General features: G+C 30.9%; 3 protein-coding genes across 8 annotated transcripts; 2 read left to right on the forward strand and 1 right to left on the reverse strand.

The window, feature by feature from the left end:
- The first annotated feature begins 1,337 nt into the window (after positions 1-1,337).
- LOC113850111 (E3 ubiquitin-protein ligase RGLG5) lies at positions 1,338-5,827 on the forward strand. Of its 3 annotated transcripts, none has more exons than XM_027480480.1 (13): positions 1,338-1,472; positions 1,716-2,012; positions 3,094-3,178; positions 3,263-3,403; positions 3,505-3,618; positions 3,690-3,787; positions 4,047-4,126; positions 4,201-4,306; positions 4,398-4,525; positions 4,647-4,830; positions 5,175-5,231; positions 5,349-5,483; positions 5,569-5,827. In XM_027480480.1, exons 1-12 carry the CDS (start codon positions 1,461-1,463, stop codon positions 5,427-5,429), a joined length of 1,383 nt encoding a protein of 460 aa, XP_027336281.1. In that variant the 5' UTR covers positions 1,338-1,460; the 3' UTR covers positions 5,430-5,483; positions 5,569-5,827. The 3 variants fall into 3 exon arrangements, with proteins under 3 accessions (XP_027336281.1, XP_027336280.1, XP_027336282.1); XM_027480479.1 differs by having other exon boundaries at positions 5,573-5,708; XM_027480481.1 differs by lacking the exon at positions 1,338-1,472 and adding an exon at positions 1,554-1,631 and having other exon boundaries at positions 5,573-5,708.
- Positions 5,828-6,141: 314 nt separating this feature from the next.
- Positions 6,142-12,195, reverse strand: LOC113850331 (protein GLE1). Of its 4 annotated transcripts, none has more exons than XM_027480834.1 (15): positions 12,062-12,195; positions 11,782-11,949; positions 11,542-11,694; positions 11,282-11,402; positions 10,979-11,127; positions 10,184-10,346; positions 9,782-10,043; positions 9,100-9,209; positions 8,708-8,778; positions 8,346-8,427; positions 7,736-7,810; positions 7,532-7,615; positions 6,849-6,977; positions 6,612-6,734; positions 6,142-6,538 (listed from the first exon to the last, which is right to left on the reverse strand). In XM_027480834.1, coding segments are annotated over exons 1-15 (1,917 nt in total). In that variant the 5' UTR covers positions 12,064-12,195; the 3' UTR covers positions 6,142-6,313. The 4 variants fall into 4 exon arrangements, 3 of the variants coding, with proteins under 3 accessions (XP_027336635.1, XP_027336634.1, XP_027336636.1); XM_027480833.1 differs by having other exon boundaries at positions 11,776-11,949; XR_003502188.1 differs by having other exon boundaries at positions 6,399-6,538; positions 6,612-6,691; positions 11,776-11,949.
- A 1,579-nt stretch (positions 12,196-13,774) lies between these two features.
- On the forward strand, positions 13,775-18,024 carry LOC113851310 (glycosyl hydrolase 5 family protein-like). The gene is made up of 4 exons (XM_027481773.1): positions 13,775-14,260; positions 15,231-15,478; positions 16,430-16,944; positions 17,579-18,024. The coding sequence occupies exons 1-4, from the start codon at positions 13,775-13,777 to the stop codon at positions 18,022-18,024; spliced, it is 1,695 nt and encodes a 564-aa protein (XP_027337574.1).
- Positions 18,025-19,622: the final 1,598 nt, after the last annotated feature.

Consider the following 19,622-nt stretch of genomic DNA (forward strand, 5'->3'; position numbering starts at 1 on the left):
TATTTACATGTTATTATTAAACTTTTTTTTAACTTCTTAACAATTAATTTAATAATAAAGTTTGACATAAATTTAGAATATTATGATTAAAATTATAAAATTAATCATTAATTATTTTTAATATTTTTTTAAATTTGTGATTTAATTAAGAATTTTATGAAAAAAACCAGATCGACTAGAATAGATAAAGAACGATCAAAAGCATTGAAAAAAATAAGGAAAAGGTGAACACATGTCTAAATACTAAAAGTTTTATTAGGTAACATCCTAACAACCCCATGTTTTAGGAGAGAAAAAGCCCTAATCTTAATAAAGAGTTATCATAAATTCAAAACGCAATAAGTTGTGATTCAATTATCTTTTATTGATACTATTGACTAAGTAACATCCTAACAACCCAATTGGTTTAGGAGTGCAAAGTTATTGTCTTTTAGTTTAATTAATTATTAGCACACTAAATTTAGCATCACTTCAGTATCATAATACCTTTTACATGATTTTACAGGTATGTTCTTTTTCTTTTACTAGGTAGAAACATTTACTGTGATTCAATTATATGAACAGCTCATGAAGATAAATACACTATTTATAATTATCCTCAAAAGTGGTAACCTTTTAAACTTGTAAGCAAATTCAGTGTTTTACTTTTAATGTTATTCAATGGTTTTTTGTTAAACCACTACTACATCCACACCAATCTTTACCAAATTCGAAACCTAACTTGTAGGAAGAAGACAAAAAAGAAAAAGAAACAAGAAAAGAGTATGGATGTATATATGATCATTATCCATTGAGTATACGCACATGCTTATGCAATTCATCTCTACCATAATTAAAAAACACATGAAGATTGATGTCTCTCTCTCTCTTTTGTTATTTCCTTAAAAAAAAAAAAAAAAAGACAAGAACAATTTTTGTCAAACATGCTCTTATTCCTGGGAGTTTCGGGTTGTGGTCCGTGGTACTTGTCAACAGTGGGCGTTTACAACATTACACCTGTATTTACAAGGAAGGATCGATGGATATATATTGATTTTTTCAAATTTTTAAATGAATAAATAAATAAAGAAGATTTCGTGTCAGCTTTGTGAAATGATTGAAAAGTACTAATAAATACAATCATTAGTTACTTGTCAACGTGATGCAAACATTTACATGTGAAATGCCCATGTAAACTAGAGATACACCGAAGGTGATTGTTTTTTACACTCCAAATTGTATATTAAATTTATGATTATTATATTATTAATCATACTTACCATCTCTTGTAGCTGAAAATTATAATTTTTTGTTATATATATGTATTATGGAATATAGAATATAGATTATAAAGTAGACTAATTTTAAAAAATTAGTTTGAAGTGGAAGAAAGGGGTGGAAACAGTTGACTTGACCTTGCTGGATTCCTTCCAATAGAACCCTTCTTCTGTCATAATTCACTTGCAATTTCTGTTGAAGCAATGCACTTTGAGGTATATGAAAAAGTCTCACTGTTTTTTTTTGGTCTGCCGTTGGTGTTTCTGACCTCGAAATTTCGTTCTCCAATTTTGGGTTGAATTTTGCATGCCCCTCAAGTTTTATAGTTTCTCAGAATTTTTGTCAATTGCTCAGTTGTGTGGCTAGTCGAAGTTGTGAGCTTTTGTCTCTCTTGGTTATTCTAGTTTGATTTCTTAACCAAGTTAAATAAACATGATGTTTGTGTTTTGGAATTGCAGTTAGAAACTTGGACAGTTTTGATTGCTATTCTGTGCTTCTTGGGCTTTATTCTGAAGGATTCTCTCATGGGAGGGAAGAGTTCAAAAGGTTCTGGAAGGAGGTATGAATCTGCTGCTGCTTCATCTTCATGGGATAGCTATGGTGGATACCCACCACAGTCACCATACCCTTCATATCAAACTCCTCAGCATCAGCATGCATCAGCATCAGCTCCATTTTATGATTATGCACAACCAAAAAGGAAGTTGGATAAGAGGTATTCCAGGATAGCTGATAATTACCGTTCACTGGATGAGGTAATTATAATTAGATCATTGCATGTTAATAGTGTTTTTGTGATTTTTTTATGTATCAGCAATTATTTGATCTTCTTTGATTTTGCATGTTGTCATTATCATTGACTCTGTGTGTGTTGGGGGTTACAACGGGGACAAAGGGGTTGTTTTTATCATTGACTTAAACAAGTTTACTCCTTGCTGGGCTAATGTGAATGGTGCCTAGATAAAGTTTAAGTCTTGGCTCACAAGGGCAAATAGAAATTAAGATAAAAGAAACCGATTTAATCCACTAATTGGGTAAATGATATGTTCTGAATCTCTCTGCCTGAAATTAGAGTTCAATTTTCTGTCTCTTTTAAGATAAGAATTGAAATATTTAATTATTTTTGGTAAATAATAATAAGGGTTTAGCATAATAATACATATGAGAATTGCCTCTCTTTTTCTTATATCTAAGATTTCCCTTTTTCCATGATAAAAGGGCATTTATTTCGGCAAATCCTACCACCTGGCATGGGCCTTAGATTCAAGCCATATAAATAACATAAACTTTCTCGGAGAGATTTGAAAGTCACTCAGTTGGGTTCAATGCCCGCTAGTCCCATGCATCCTTTCTGTTGGTCAACAACCAACCACAAGTTCAGCTGAAAGACGGGGCTTAAGAGAGGCTTTTATGTGGGTCATCAATGAGACTAATGCCCCATCTGTTTCTCGCTTCCTCGTTATACATCTATGCTTTGGCTGTCAAAAAAAAAAAGAGTCAGTGTACATCAACAAGGAAGAGAGAGAAAAAAGAAACTATGTATGTTGCTGTGACCTGTGACTAAATTGATCCAATGTACAGTGAAGTTGGCTTGAGATTATGGATGAAGCCAACTGCTTAAATTCTTTTTGCTTTTTTAGTTTTTCATGTTTCAATATTTCTGTAATATTCACAACAGATTGTACAAGTAACCTTATACAGAATTATAGATATATAGGAATTGCTACTCTTAAAGTTGATGGATGTTAGTGGTAAACATGTTTTGGTTTTATAATGATAATTTAGTAATTGTTTCAACTAACAATTAATCTTTCTACAACATGTTAATGAACACAGGTTACTGCTGCTCTTGCTAATGCTGGACTGGAATCTTCTAATCTCATCGTTGGCATTGATTTTACGAAGAGCAATGAGTGGACAGGTGTTATTTCTTATTCACATTTTGATGCTTGAATCTTTTGTAATGAGTTGTGATGCTAAATATATACCTTACTTTGAAAATCAGGGAAGAGGTCATTCAATCGAAAAAGTTTACATGACATTGGAAGTGGTCATAACCCTTATGAACAAGCAATCTCTATTATTGGAAAAACTTTATCTGTGTTCGATGAAGATAACATTATTCCTTGTTTTGGATTTGGAGATGGTAATACCAGATGTGAAACTAATTGCTTTTGAAATGAAGTTTGTTCTAGTTTCCAGATTGCAAGGATGATTTGTGTTTCTCTTTTGTCCATTCTGTATCAGCATCTACACATGATCAAGATGTATTTAGTTTCTATTCTGAAGAAAGGTTCTGCAACGGGTTTGAGGAAGTTTTGACACGATACAGAGAAATAATTCCTTACCTCAAACTCGCAGGTGTTACCTTTACCTATAATCTTAGAAATTTTCAACCAGGCTCATTATAACTCACAGCATTCATGTGACAGGACCCACTTCGTTTGCCCCTATTATTGAAATGGCTGTGACTATTGTTGAGCAAAGTGGTGGCCAATATCATGTCTTGCTAATAATTGCGGATGGACAGGTAATTCTATAATTCATAGTTTCATACTTCACACTGTTGAATGAAGGAACTGTAACATGCTAGCATAGCTTCATTTGTTTTGCTTTGGATGCGCTATTATCTACTGTAGCTCATAATATCCGACATTGATATCTTAACAATTGCAGAAGAAAACTAAATGTGCACAATTCTGTCAATACTTGGATAGATATATTAATCTGCTGGTAAATATTCATGGTTTATGCCCAGTGCTTCAGAAACTGATAGCATGTTGTCACAGGTAACCAGAAGCATTGACACACAGCATGGCCACTTAAGTCCACAGGAACAGAAGACAATAGATGCTATTGTGAAAGCCAGGTTAGTTTTTTACTTTTTGGTTTTCTCTTGGGTGGAGTACCATTCTGCATTCTTATATTCTTTTTAAATTGCAGTGAGTATCCATTGTCAATAGTTTTGGTTGGAGTTGGAGATGGACCATGGGACATGATGAGGGAATTTGATGATAACATCCCTTCTCGGGCATTTGACAATTTTCAGGTTTGGTGTAATTCACTTAGCCTTTTTTACTTGCCATATTTAAATCATCCTGTTATGCTGAAATCTGGTATTCTTATTTGGCTGGATTTAGTTCGTGAATTTTACTGAAATAATGACGAAGCATATAGATTCAGCCAGAAAAGAGACAGAATTTGCCCTTGCAGCATTGATGGAGATACCTTCTCAATATAAGGCAACCATAGAGCTTGGATTATTGGGGTAATAACTTAATATCATTTCATTACATTAAAATATGGTATTTATAGCCTATTATGTAGGGTTTTTCTGGTGTAATAACCAATAACTGAACTTGAAAATCTAATGTCTTGATGGATATAAGTGCACGGAAGGGACATTCACCAGACAGGGTTCCGCTACCTCCGCCTCTTTATAATAGGACATCTTCCAACCTCAGCACAAAATCTTCAAGGTCAAACAGTTTTCAGCAGAGGCCACCTACATATTCTAGCTATGATAGTGGTGTTCACATGGAATCATCAACAAGTTCGTTACACGATAATAAGGTATTAAGATTATGCTTTCCCATGTAAGAAACATCCTTTTTATTAAACTGAAACATGGAGCCAGTTTGAATTAACTTCTCAACAAACACTTATAAAATGAATTAAGCAGGTAAAAAATGAAGCAAAATTCTTACTTCAAAAACTCTTTCATTTAACATTCTTATCATAAAAAAGGTATTAATAGTAAGATTTTACGATTGAAAAGTGTCTAAAGGCTATGGCAAGCAAACTAAACTAGGGCATAGTTTAACTATTCTGCCTAATGTTATCATAACAATTGTGTGACCATTTGTGTTGCTTTGAATAGTGGCTTACATATGAGTACATGACATGGTTGACTGCAGGTTTGCCCGATTTGTCTTACGAATGGGAAGGACATGGCCTTTGGTTGTGGGCATCAGGTAACCAATTAAGTTACTTCCTGTTAATTATAAGTCTTGATTCTTGAATTTAAGGTTGTCTGCAAAGGCTAAAGATATAATATAATATCCCCCCTCCCATGCATTTGCTCGTGGCAGACTTGTTGTGAATGTGGAGACGACCTCCAATTCTGTCCCATTTGCCGTAGTACAATCCATACACGAATAAGGCTTTACTAGTTAGCATTGCTGCAGACCTGATTTCAACGGAAATTCGTTCATTGCCACAATAAGGTTAGTCATAAAATTTTGATAACGTAAGGACGTGAAACTGAATGTTCTATTGATGCAGTATGTCATATATTAACGTGATTCGTAGGCAGGAGTGCAAAGGATGTGAGAGTTTGTCTGGATCATTTCATAGATGGTTTCTTGTCCATAAAGTTCTGCGCGTTCGCAATTTTGAGGCGAAACTTACATGCCCAGTAATGTAGAGTTGTTTATAATTGGCCTTACCACATTGTATATACGTAATTCGTGTGCTGTTAAGGCATCATGTTATTTAATAAACTGCCTTGTATCAAAATTCCTTGCATTGTTCAAAAGTGATGTTTTGGATTGCTTCTAGCTTGTCTTTTAAGTATGAATCTGTATACTTGATTGCAATCTTTAGAAGAGCGTAGGCAAGTGAAGTTATATTTACTCATAGTTTTTAGCGAGTTAAATTATAATATACTGTAAATTAAATTAAGGGTGAGTACGTCTTAGCTTTCTCTACAAAAACTATATCCTGGATATCGCAAAGTTTTATGTGCATCATTGTCTTCAGATTCGTTGGATAAGGAGCATTCACCGCGTATTATGAGTTCATGTTCTGTATAATTGTTTAGAGCTCGTGTTCTGCGAATTTAGAAAACTAATATACCTAATTTTTATTTCAATACTCCTTTGGGGGAAAAGGGATTTGTTTCATGTTATTTTCTTGTATTGGTAAAATACATGAAAGTTTGCTAAACTGGTGAGTGTAACACTTTGGTGAGGCTTGTGAAATGCCTGGCCTTAAAATAAAAACAATCGCATGTCTCCCTAAGCTTTCTTCTGCAAAAAAATAATCTTTTCAACCTTCAATAATTAACATATACACTTGATAACAAATTAGACTGCAGGCTCCTTCCTTCTGGCTCTTGAAGGTACTTCTTATCTTCTATGTAAGTCTGTATCTCTGTAACAGTCCTTGTCAATTCTGGTATATTCCGTGATTTCAGGTCAACCAAAAAGTTCTCAGAGACGATGTTCAACATCTTTAAGAATTGAGATTTATATCTTTTAAAGAGACCAAATCCAGCCATCTGACAAAGTAGAATATGTTAACTTTAGCAGATCTATATATAAAATGCACTCTTAACATTCCACAATACTCACTTGCAAGAAAGCGTTGAGCGAAACAGCAGTATATTGATTAGCTGGGAGCGTGTTCAAGAACCTTGCAAGCCATGCCCAACCTTCTTGCAAGCCATGCAAATTTTGAACGTTTGGAATTTCAGTCTGTTTAAACAAGCATAGTCAAATGTTCGGCGAAAGCAGTGGTTGGCAAAATTGCTAATCAGGGAAATCAATTGGTCAATGTAAATTACTCAAAATTTGAGATTCATGACAGACCTGAACCAGTGCACCATACACCTTCATGTATGATTCTAACCGCTTTAAATAATCTTCTGTACTTTCCATCTTTTCATCTTCTCGATAACCAATACTTCTGAAGTATGCTTCTTTAGATGGAAAGGTGGACTGACAAGGGCAAAATTAACAATCCAGATTCAACCTCAGGTTTATAAAATCATATTTGAAGAACACGTGTGAGCATATTATCAGGATAAATAATTATCCTCCCGCTACGATTCATGTTAAAAAAAATTGGGTCCAAATATTGGAGACAGTGAAGAGTACGGAAATTTTCTTTAATACATCTATCATGAAACATTGCAAAATTATCCTTTCTGCAGTAATTAATCATTCTCAATAGAAATGTCATTGTTACGTCTGAAAAGTTGGATAGCTAATGTTAAACATTTGTAGCAGTGAAAAGCATAACCATATTACTTCTCTCATAGAAAAATTGGGCCCAAGCCAGTTATTTAGGAAAAATGTGAGATATAAAGGACTTATAAACGAATTTTACGTAAAAGAGGAATTTTTCCGTACAAATTGATTTTCAAGACAGTTCAAATATACAAAATTCACTGGCTAAACACAACTATACCACAATCTTTATCACATCAGGGCAGTAAACTACACAAGAAGAATAAATGGCTCAGTAATGTTTTCAAGTTCTATCAAGTTACCTTCTTGTAAACCAAGTGCTTTGGAACAGTATATAGGCAGGCCATGTGAAGCTCGGCTAGCAAAATATCCATTGCGTACGGGAACTGCTTTGCAAATGATAAATTGAGCCCAAAAAGCAAATAAATAACCATTGGAAAAAGAAAAAGAAAATATCTATATTCATTTTATGCTTCCTTGAAGGCTAGAGATTAAACAAGTTGTACCTGAGATGTAACGAGAACAATGACATAGGCACTTGCAAAGGGGGCATTACCAGGGTTTTCACAGTATGAAACAACCTGTAAAGTATGTGTCAGTTGCAAACCTACTTCATTTACTAACAACCATAGACAGGCAACCAAATTTTACCACTTACTAACAACCATAGACATGGATTTCAGCCACGTTATTTGATCACAAATATTTGCAAACATACCATTTTGCTCAATTTGAAATTTTAGAAAATGCAACAGCAACAAACTTCACACTTAATAAATATTCATTAACTCGTTTAATGTTCCATAAGCATTCTCAACTTTGATCAATACTGAAAATGATATAAAAAAGAAAATGCATTTAAAAATAAAATTATTTCTGAGGATTTAAAACACACAGGTTTTATACAGGTTAATCATAATTCATAACTTAGACCGGTAATATTTTAATAGTTGTATATTTTGCCCTTATACTACTAACTGATGCAAAGATAACATCTACGACAAATAACCGAACCCTGTTTTAATATTAGTTTTTTCTTTCCATTATGCTCTTTGTTCAAGTCGAATATAACAGAAAGAAGCTACAACAACGGAATAACCAACAATATCACATTACCTTTTTAGCAAATATCTCAACGCTGATTGATTGAGGACAATGAGGATCATTCAAAAGTTTAATGAGTTCAGTTGCTTTTGACCTACAGAATGTTCAAAAGAGTAAATAGATATGCATTACTCATATCCAGTTTAAGAATTGGGATTGCCTTTATTTGAAATAAAATCCTTGGACAGAATCATTTAAATACAGATATTATTGTGAGTTTTTGGGCAGGTTATAACATTTTTTAAACAATGTTGTAACAGAAACAGACATAATAACATAAAATTTTGTCCCTTAAAAGAATCCAGAAGTACGAGAAGTAATGATAAATTGATAAACAGCATAATGCATTAGCAAAATTAAAATATTCACTTCACCTAACATTGTCTCTGATGCCCCTGATTTGCCTTATATTACGGGAAATATGACCCTCATGGCGAGTATAATCCTGAATAGATGTTGACATCGAAACAAGTCACATCGTCAAAATCAGAGTATAATGGAAAAGTTAGTCTTCAAAGTGAGATGGACACGAGCAAATTTCTTGTGATATGATATAGTACTGCAGAAATTTCATGCCTCAGATATGAAGGTGCACATAAAAATCATGAAAAATATACATTATATTATATAAAATAAATCAATAATATTCAATTAAAAAATTTGATAACTAATATGATAAAAAATCAACAAAATATTGATATTGCATGTAGGATACTAAATTAATAATCTTAAGATAAACATCTCCAAAATCTAATTTCAACAATACCTTATTATAACTTGATCTTGTTGCCTTGTTTCTCTCGTATAGCTCTTTCAGTTTCTGCAGTCTTTCATGCTCTAGATTTAAAGCATTTCCTGCTGCTCGATATACATTACCTAAAGATTGTGTAGGACAGTCGAATTCTCAGATGATAAAGCATAGAAACTAAATAAAAGAACATAAATGTAGATATTCAAACAGGGAAGGATCAAGTGGGTGGCAAGTTGGAGCCCTAGTCTCTTCCCCACGCCCCACCCACCAAATTGATCCCACATTTAATTAAAAGTATATGAAAAATTTTGTTTGACTCATTTAGCTTCAGTAATTTTATTCAACCCCTAACTTTTGATGCAGTAACAACATGAACAATAATTAGATGAAAAATTTTTAGATTTACCCCAAAAAGTAAAGAATGTAGAGTCATTAAATTGCATGTATACCTATATAATATTTATCATGAGATCATGTATAAACTTCACTTTAGTCTTCACTCCTTTTATTTTAAGTTCATTCTAATTTAACATAACCAAAATTATCGAGTATTCATGACCATTCAATGTTTGAGAAACTCCATCATTTTAAATATATAAATAAATAAAAATTAATAATTTGAAAAGTGTAAACTCAAGACAGGCAGTGATATTGGAAAGATATATTATAAGAATGAAAGGTGGGGAAAAAACAATACCAGATTCCTTGGTGTTGGCATTTGCTAGGCTAGATGCTGTATCTGTTGGATGCCCAGCAGCTCCTTGTTGGGTTGCTCCAGCAGTAACCCTTTTGGAAGTTTCAGGAACATCCCTTTCTACTGCTTCCTTTTCTGCTCTTCTTTCAGCTTCTGCTGCCGCTCTTTTTTCAGCTTCCATTGCTGCTTTTCTTTTGACTTCCATTTCTGCTTTTCTCTCAGCTTCTAATGCCACTCGCTTTGCTTCCTCAGCTCTAAGTTTGGCCTGCACCCACAAAATTGAAAATAATGAATGGATAGGCATTTCAAGCTAAAGTTTTTTGCATCTTTAAATTCAAATGAAATTTGAAATCATAGAATGCTTTGACAAATAATATAATCAACTAAAATATAAAGGTATGGCACCTCAGCTTCAGCTTTAGCCTTTTCTTGCTGCTGTTTTTCAAAAGCAACCTTTCTCTTGGCTTCTTCATAGGCTGCATCACTTCTAATTTTCCTCTCTTCTATTTGTGATCTGAGTTCACGGTCCTGTTGAACAGCTGTCAAGTGATTATCAAGTGCTTCTGCACTACAAAAAATAGAAAAATGTAAAACATCAGTTTCTTCAATTCCAAATAGTTCAAACCAAGAAATTATCTAAAAGAAGAATAAAAAGCAAGAGAAAAACATTTGGGAGTGGTGGTGGGATAGAACAAGTAGAAAGCATGCTATCCATGTCAAATTTTAGTTATTAAAAGAATAAATAGCACCAATATCAAAGCACAATCAAATTCAATGTCCATAAAAATAAATTCATAAAATAAAATAAGATTCCCAAGCTTTTAAGTTTTAATTTATGTGCTTCATGAGGGTTTACATTCCTCCGACAAACCAATTAATCTTATATATCCTTTTGCCAGTACTTTTTAAAGAGAAATGTGAAATATACTATGCTCTTGTCCAAAACTCAAAAAAATAATGTTAATACAATGGATCTGTAAAAATGGAATGATCCAATATAAGAATCAGTGTCATGCAAATAATTTATGTTTAAAGCTCTGACAAAGCACGATAAAAATGTGAACACAATACTATAGTACAGTAGCCTCAATTCATGGTTGTTGCTTACATTAAAGTCAGACAAGACACTTATGTCGGAAAAGGAAAGAATCACAGTGCCTAATAAGAAAAGTCAGTGGAGGAGACACAATGTAATCTTACATTCGACGCTGATATTGAGTGTCAAACTTTTTATCCAATTCCTGCCTTGTTTCTTTATATTTCTCAACTAGAAGAAGGGAAGAAGTAGAGTTCTGGCTTTCATTCATCAGAGCTGTTTCCAAAGCTGAGATCTTATTCCTAATTTCATCCTGTCAATCCAGAATATTAGAAACAAATCTGCTATAGAGAGTAAAACAAACCATGAGTTGGTTTTGCAATTTACTACAAGTTATACAGAGATCAAGCATAACTAACAAGTTATTCAATTTGTAACGGATAAATGATAACAACACCATCGCTCACCTTAACCCTAAGATGATGTTCTTGAGTCAACTCAAACAAGGCACCTTCTAATTCTCCTGCCTCATCCATCAAGTAGGGTTGCACTTCAAAACCAGAGACAATGTCAGAATCATCACTGTCACTGAAACACCGAAGAAAGTGTAAACATTACTCCTTCAATATGAAGATAAGATTAGTTTTTATAAAAACTAAAGAGGTTCAAACTGACATTTTCATTATTCAAAATATGTGAACAAAACTAGGGTTCAACAAGTAAGCACCTCAGATAAAGTTCATCACAAGTAAACCGTTTGCCATAGCTATCTACCACTAAAGCTTTATCGTCGTCGTCATCATCATCATCGCTCTCAGTGTCCTCCATCTCATACTCATGCGCACGCAATATGAAACCTCTACTTCTCTCAACTTCATTCCTATTAAACAAGCCTCAAATTTTAACACAATTCAAGTTAACAGCAACGGCGAAAAAATGAAAGAAAGAGAAGTTGAAGTACCGAGACATCGTTTTAGCGAAATGTGAAGGTTCAACAGAAGAGGTAGAAGCGAGCTTCGTCTCCAAAGCGTTGAGCTCTGAAACGAGAGCATCGAAGCTCCAATCAGGTTCGGGATCAGCGGCAATGCCATCCACTCTTTGCGAACCACAATGAAGGTTCAATTTCAAAGCTCCCCTACGAATACCATAGTAAATTGAAATCCATCTCTCTATATTCGAATCAAAACCATTGAATTGAAGCGCGTTCATCAGAAATAACTAAATCGGAAAAAGAAAAAAGAACTCACATTGTTCGATGCTTGAAACGACGACGCTTCAAGAGTTGGAGGTTTCGCGTTTAAAGACGACACGGTTAGAGTGATGGCGCAATTGTCACCGGTAAACAGAGCGACACCGGCGACGGGACGGAAATAACGGACGCGTGTCTCGTCGGGTAGGGCAACTTAACGACGTCGTTTGCGTGCTCGTGGCGCAACTTCGAAATAAATCTCAATTTAAATATTAATAAGAAAACGTCAACTTAATTAAGTTTTATTAATGATTTTTATATAATAATTTGTCATAAATTAAATTATAAATTTTATTATAACAAAAAATCATACAAAAAGGTATTAAAATAAATTAAGAAAAATTATTATTTTTATTTTTATTATTGTTAATATACATCAAAATTAACTTTTAATAAAGATGTCAGGAAAGACGGTACTAAACCCTAAACCCTTAATTTAGACCAAAAGATTTGTAACCGTCAGCCGTATAGTCCTTCCGATTTTAATTCATAATAAGTTGAGTGTTAATCTATTTTTAAAAATAAAATATTTATTTATTAGTTAATATTTTTTATAAATTTTTATCAATGTTTATAACTTTTTATTTTTACGTTAATTTTTAGTAAACATTTTTTCTTTTTTTTTTTAAAAAAAAATCTAACATATCACGAAAGATAACTTATTGGTATTTAATAATACTTATATCTTAATGTTAAATTTAAGCTGAAATAACACTTAATCTTTGTGTTTGACAGTGTTGACTCACTTAATTTAATTAACTAAAGTTAAATAAATTTAACAAATTAAGTTACAAATTTAATGAATAATTAATAAAATTTAAATAATTTTATAAGATTTAAAATTAGGATTTAAAGATTTTTTAGGTGAAATTTGATTAGTTAATTTTGAATAAATGATAGTTTAATTAATTAAATTTGTAAATCTTTTTACAATTTTTAAGTTAAAGAAAATAAATAAATAATTAAATATAGGTAATTTTAAAAATAGAGGGAAGGGCATTAAAACTGAAAAACAAAAAAATACAATTAAGCTAATTGTTTTTTTACATTACTTTTGTATTTGAAAATTTTAATTTATTTAATTAAATTATCAATTAATTCAAGTAGATATTACTTTGTGCTGTTATTAATATTGAAATACTTTTTTCTTAATTGTTAATATTTTTTTCCATCATTGACTTAGAGAAGTTATTCGTTAAGACAAGGATAAATTATTTTCTTGCATTAAGATTCACTTATTTTTTATAACATTATATATCTAGTAATGTTTTTAAATAAATAATAAGTAAAAATAACTTAATTAAATACGCGATTCCTACAACAAAACATTTTATCACGTAGTTATTACTTTTTTTCAAATTATTATTTTAATTATTTAATTGCGTTAATTATCTACGTGAGAAACTAAAATTAATAACACGTGAAAAAATAGAAACTACATCATAAAAAAAAAATTAAAGAGATTAAATTTAAATTATATAATTTTTACAAAAAACAAAACATTTAATTAAGCCAAAAAATATATATAACTCTTTTTTTCAAATTTTCTATTTAAAATTATATGGAATAAATAACAATGGAAAACAATAAAATAAGCAATTAAGCAGAGTTTATAAATGGATTTGCCCGCAACACGTAAGTGAGTCACGAGACATCTTTATATCCTCTGTAGTCTGTATGTCCACATTTGCACAGGGAAAAGGGTAGTGTGATGAGTGTGGAAGATCATACTCATAACTCTCTCATGAACATGATCATGTCTAAGAAACACAACATGGGTAGTTGTTCAATCTCGTTACCATTGATCCCTCTCTTGATGGTAACAACAATAGCACTTGTATTTGGGGTCACACTCCAAATTGTAACATCTTCTCCACTACACACGACTAATCGGTGGATTGTGGATGAAGGTGGGAAGAGGGTGAAGTTAGCATGTGTGAATTGGGTTTCCCATTTGGATACTATGGTAGCTGAAGGCTTAAGCCAACAACCTTTGAATGTGATTTCTAAGAGAATCAAAACCATGGGATTCAACTGTGTTAGACTCACATGGCCAATTTTTTTGCTCACCAATGACTCTCTTTCTTCTCTTACTGTGAGAAATTCTTTCAAAAACCTTGGCTTGCTTCAATACATCCCTGGTTTCCAAACCAATAACCCCTCCATCATTGATCTTCCCCTTATCAAAGCTTACCAGGTGCATTTATTCTTTACCAAAATCATTTACTTTCAGTCTCACCTAATTGATTGTTGTTAGTATACTTGATTAGCTTTAATGATCATGAGATTATGTAATGTGATGCAGACTAAACATTTGAAATTATCACATATCATCCTTTAATTAAAGTTTTGAATGATTTTGTGCTAGTAATTTTTAATTAATTTGGAAGAATCACGATATTAATTACTTTCTTAAATTTAAAACAATAATTATTTCAGACCAGAAAAATACTAACATAAAATATTATTTTTAATAGGATTTTGTTAACTTCTGTGCTTAAAATTAAGTTTAAATATTCATAATTAATTTTTTTTATTAAAAAAATACTCATTTATTGTATACAAATTATAAAAGTATAATAAATATTTATTTTTTATTAATTTCTTATTATTATTAATCATTTATTTTCTATTAACAAAAATCCTTTTTAATATGATATAATACAAACCAAGTTTGAGAGTAATTCAGTGGATACTTATTAATTCATCACTTAAGAAAAAAATGTACATATCAACAAAAAAAAACATATATTAGTATTTAGGTTTATTTTTATTAATAAAAACTTAATTTTTTTATTTAGACTACAAGTGTTTTTTATTGGAAACAATTCTATTATATTTTTAATATGATAGAATATTATTAATATAATGTGAGCAAGCCTAATTGCTAATTATTTTGGTTAAGTAGATGAAAAAAATTTTACAATGAAAGTATACATACGTGGTACTTTGATTAAGAGATAAAAATCTCATTTGCATTAATGATGATTGATTATTTGACCACCTAATTAGCTCTGAAATTAATAACTATGTGGCCAAGTTGGCATCAATAAGCATAAAATTGAATACTGTATTTAGTAGTTAGAAGAAGCAGAATCCCAAGTGCCATGCAGCCAACACAGGTTTCTATAAGTTATAACTGAGGCAATAAATAATACTGAGCTCAGGCAGTGGTTAAAAGCTTAGGAGACAACGATGTAATGGCCATTTTGGACAACCACGTGACGAAGCCAGGGTGGTGCTGCGGTGAATCGGACGGCAATGGTTTCTTCGGGGACCAGTTTTTCGATCCTGACCTTTGGATTAAGGGGCTTACCAAGATGGCCACCACTTTCAAGGGGGTCACTAATGTGGTTGCCATGAGCTTGAGAAATGAGCTAAGAGGTCCTAAACAAAATGTCTATGATTGGTACAGGTACTTTCTTTGGCTTATGATTTAGATTAAATATCTAAAAAGATTATTTTTTAAAGTTATTTAATAAATGTCAATAAAAATATATTATTTTAAGATAAAGGTCAGCAATTTGTTAAAAACTTGTAAAATATAAAAAAAGAAATATTAATTTAAAAATGAGAAAGAAATTCATATATTTTTTATAATTTTCAATAAAGGTTAGTCAACTATTAATAATGTTGATAGTGTGTTGTAAATAATGTTTTAGATAGTATCTTGTTAACATTATTTTTATTTTTATTTATTAAAAATAATGTTAATATTTTTGCTATTAATGATATAGTAATGATTTCTCTTCCAGCAAAGTCACATTTAGGCTATGTTGAATTTTAGGTGCAATAAAATCATCATATTATTATTTACTACTTATAATAGAATAAAAAATTATTTTATCCTTTGAGAAGTAAACTAATTAATAATAAATTATTTCAATTTTATATCTTAATTATTTGAGTGAAATAAAAATAGAAAACTGAAATAAATAAAGCTTATCAAGTTTAATTTTTTATCTTATCTTAAACCATCCAAATGTTAATAAAAAAATAAATATAATTACAGTTTGTTCTCTTGTATTTAATCTCTTTTCATTATAGAGAAAATTCAAACGTTATTTATGTGGACATATTTTTTTTTTATTTTACTACATTAAATACATTATTAATTAATTTAAAATTATCTTAAATATAATTTTAAAAAATACTGAGCGCGTTGATCAAGTTACAAGAGTAGATAATTGTCTTCAATGAAAAATATTTGTACTCTAAAAAATAAAATAATTTTAAAAATACTAAAAAATAAGAATATTTTAATTAATAACAATCTACAATTATATTATATAAAAAACAAATTATATGATTAGTGTATGAATTAAATTAATGATAAAATAGTAAAAAGATTGTTATGGAAGTAAAGGTACATGCCAAAAGGAGCAGAAGCAGTGCATGGTGCAAATCCAGATGTTCTTGTCATTCTATCGGGCCTAAATTTTGACACAGACCTATCATTCATTGGAAACAAATCAGTGATTCTTAGCTTCAATGGAAAACTAGTGTTTGAGTTGCATTGGTATGGCTTCAGCGATGGTCAAGCATGGATGTCAGGGAATTCAAACCAAGTGTGTGGGCTTGTCACAGGGAAAGTCATGAGAAATGCGGGCTTTTTGTTGGGCCTAGGATGGCCACTATTTGTGAGTGAGTTTGGGATCGATATGAGAGCCCAAAACATTAATGACAATAGGTACCTTAACTGCTTCATGGCATTGGCAGCCCAACTTGACTTGGATTGGGCCTTGTGGACTTTGGTTGGGAGTTATTATATCAGGGTTGCTGGAACCATTGAGTATTATGGTATTCTCAATCCCAATTGGAATCAGGTTAGGAACACAGGTTTCTTGCAAAGGATCTCCTCTATTCAACTTCCTTTTCAAGGTATAACAACTAATAATAACTAATAATAATGTTCATATTTCACATTCCTCAAGGGCTTAATATATTATGATATTTATATTTTTATGACTTTTTAATTTTAGCTTCTTTTTTGTTTCAAATTATATATTTTTATATGTTTTAGTGACTGTTAAATAGAAACACAACTAACTTAAGAGTGCTTTTTTTTTTTTTGAGTCACACCAACAAAAATATCAAATAACATTTTTTATGAGTACAAGAATAGAAAAAAAGCTAAATTTTTACAAAAATACACTGACCAAAATATATATTTAAGCATTTTTAAATAATGATTAATTTATCCCATTCTTATTTAAGTTTCATCAATTTAAGTTATTATTATACAAGGACTAAATTATAATATATATTATTTCATGTCTCATACAACTATGTAGAATCTAATAGTATAAAGAATTTTTATATTGTAACATAATTATGAATTGTTATAAAATTAAAAATTATGTTTATGGTAATTTTTAACAATGTATCAAAATTAAATTCATATATATATATATATATGAAATTGAATTACACTAGGATAAGGATAAATTATAAAAAATTACATGGTAAAGAACTTTACATGGTATGTGATTGAATTCCTCTTGATATATTGCAGGGCCAGGCTTACCAGAAGCTGTTTACAAAGTGATTTTTCATCCCTTGACAGGTCTCTGCATCTTGAGAAATTCAGTGAGTGACCCATTGAGGTTGGGACACTGTTCTAATTCTGAGGCATGGGATTACACAAACCAGCAATTTCTATCAATAAAGGGTACATCTTCGTGTTTACAAGCAGAGGGAGAAGGAAAGGAAGCAAAACTTGGAAACACATGTTTGTCTCAAAATGCAAAATGGGAAATGATATCTGATTCTAAGATGCACCTCTCAACTAAAGTCAACAACAGTTTTTATGTGTGCCTTGATGTAGACACCAACAATGCCATTGTTACCAATACTTGCAATTGCCTCAGCAATGATAACAAGTGTGACCCTTCAAGCCAATGGTTCAAACTTGTCGACACCACAAGGAAGTCAACAACCTTAACATTATCTAAGCACTAGGTGTTGAGTTTAAGACACTATAACAATCCTAATTAGCATGTGATGAACTTGTTGTGAAATCCTTTCTCATGAAAAATAAAATATATATCCTAGTAAAAATAAATGGAACTTTAGACTGATTTACTGTGTTGTAAAAAAAACTTTTAATCAGAATATTTTGGCCAAGAAGTTTTTATTAGAATTAAAACATATCTATTCCTTATAATATATGTATACAAAAAGATCATACTGATATTTATACATATCTAAACTTTTTTATTTATGCTCACTTTTTTTATTATACCATTTTTCACATTTTACAATTTTTTTTTCAACTTTTTTTCTTCACACTGATTTCATATCCCATGAAGGGGTAGGGTACTAAAGAAATCTTTATTCATTATCATGATCAGGAAATGGTTCGTGATTGACAACTGAAGAACAGTGATTTTTTGTAATTAATGGCCTAAGATCATTTACCTGCACCGACGACTTTTGATGAATACTACAGAATCAATCTTTCAAAAAAGAAGATAAAGCACTTTTACTTGCCTTATGATAAGAGAAAAGCATAAGATAACTTGTGTGACAGAAACCAGCAGTGTCTTGCCTGGCGTGGAACATAATTTAGGGAATTTTATAATAAGCAAATCTAAGAAAAACAAATAAACATATACTTTAAAACTTTAGGATAATCTCTCTTTTTTTTTTCACGCAAAGAGAGAGATAGGTGTAATGAGAATCGGAAGAAAAATAATAATTAGAAGTTACTTCAATAGTTATTAAGTCATGTGGTTTTTCTTACACTAAACATTTAATTTATTTTTTATTTATAATTTTTATTTCTTTCAAATACCATTTCTTAAATTAATTTATATTTATATTTTAAATCTTAATACACTATATTAAATTAAAAATATCTTCCTTTTTTAATAAATTGAATTATAAGACAAATCTTAATTTGAATTTAACTTTTAAATTAAAAAATTTGATATATCATATCAATAAAAATGAGGTTTCTTGATTTTAATAGCTTTTTTTTCATATTTTCTTACTTAAGTTTAAGAATTTTAACTCTTTAATTCATGGTTATTTAGTATGATAAAAAAATATTATTAACAATAAAAATAGTTATAATCATCTTTAATTTAGTTTTTTTAATAAATTTTACTTAAATTTAAAAATATTCATACTTGCTAGTTTAACCATATTTAAAAGTAGTTATTGCCATTTGATAATGGTGTATCTTTTGATTAGATAATCCAAATTTTGTATTCTCACATTCAAATTGAAGAAACTGTGGCCCCAATTCGACATGCAATGCCATCTATCTGACTCAAACACTCTTTCATTTGCCAGATAACACTAATTACTTCCCAAGTCCAAGATATTAAATAATAAAAAGAAAAGAAAAAGAGAAAGAGAAAAAGAAAAGTTGACAAGATATTTCCTTTTTTCAGACCATATTTAGCATAAGCATTAAGAATACTTCATTGGCAGATTGAGGGTCCCCATTTAAGAACCAAACAAGTAACTTTATGTGTCTGCTTACGCGGATCAAAATACTATAAGTATAGTAACAGAAGTACAACCTCGTAAATACTTATTTTTGTAGCATG

Source organism: Abrus precatorius, unplaced genomic scaffold (assembly GCF_003935025.1).
Source record: "Abrus precatorius isolate BTA unplaced genomic scaffold, Abrus_2018 Scaffold9, whole genome shotgun sequence".
Classification (NCBI taxonomy): Eukaryota; Viridiplantae; Streptophyta; class Magnoliopsida; order Fabales; family Fabaceae; genus Abrus; species Abrus precatorius.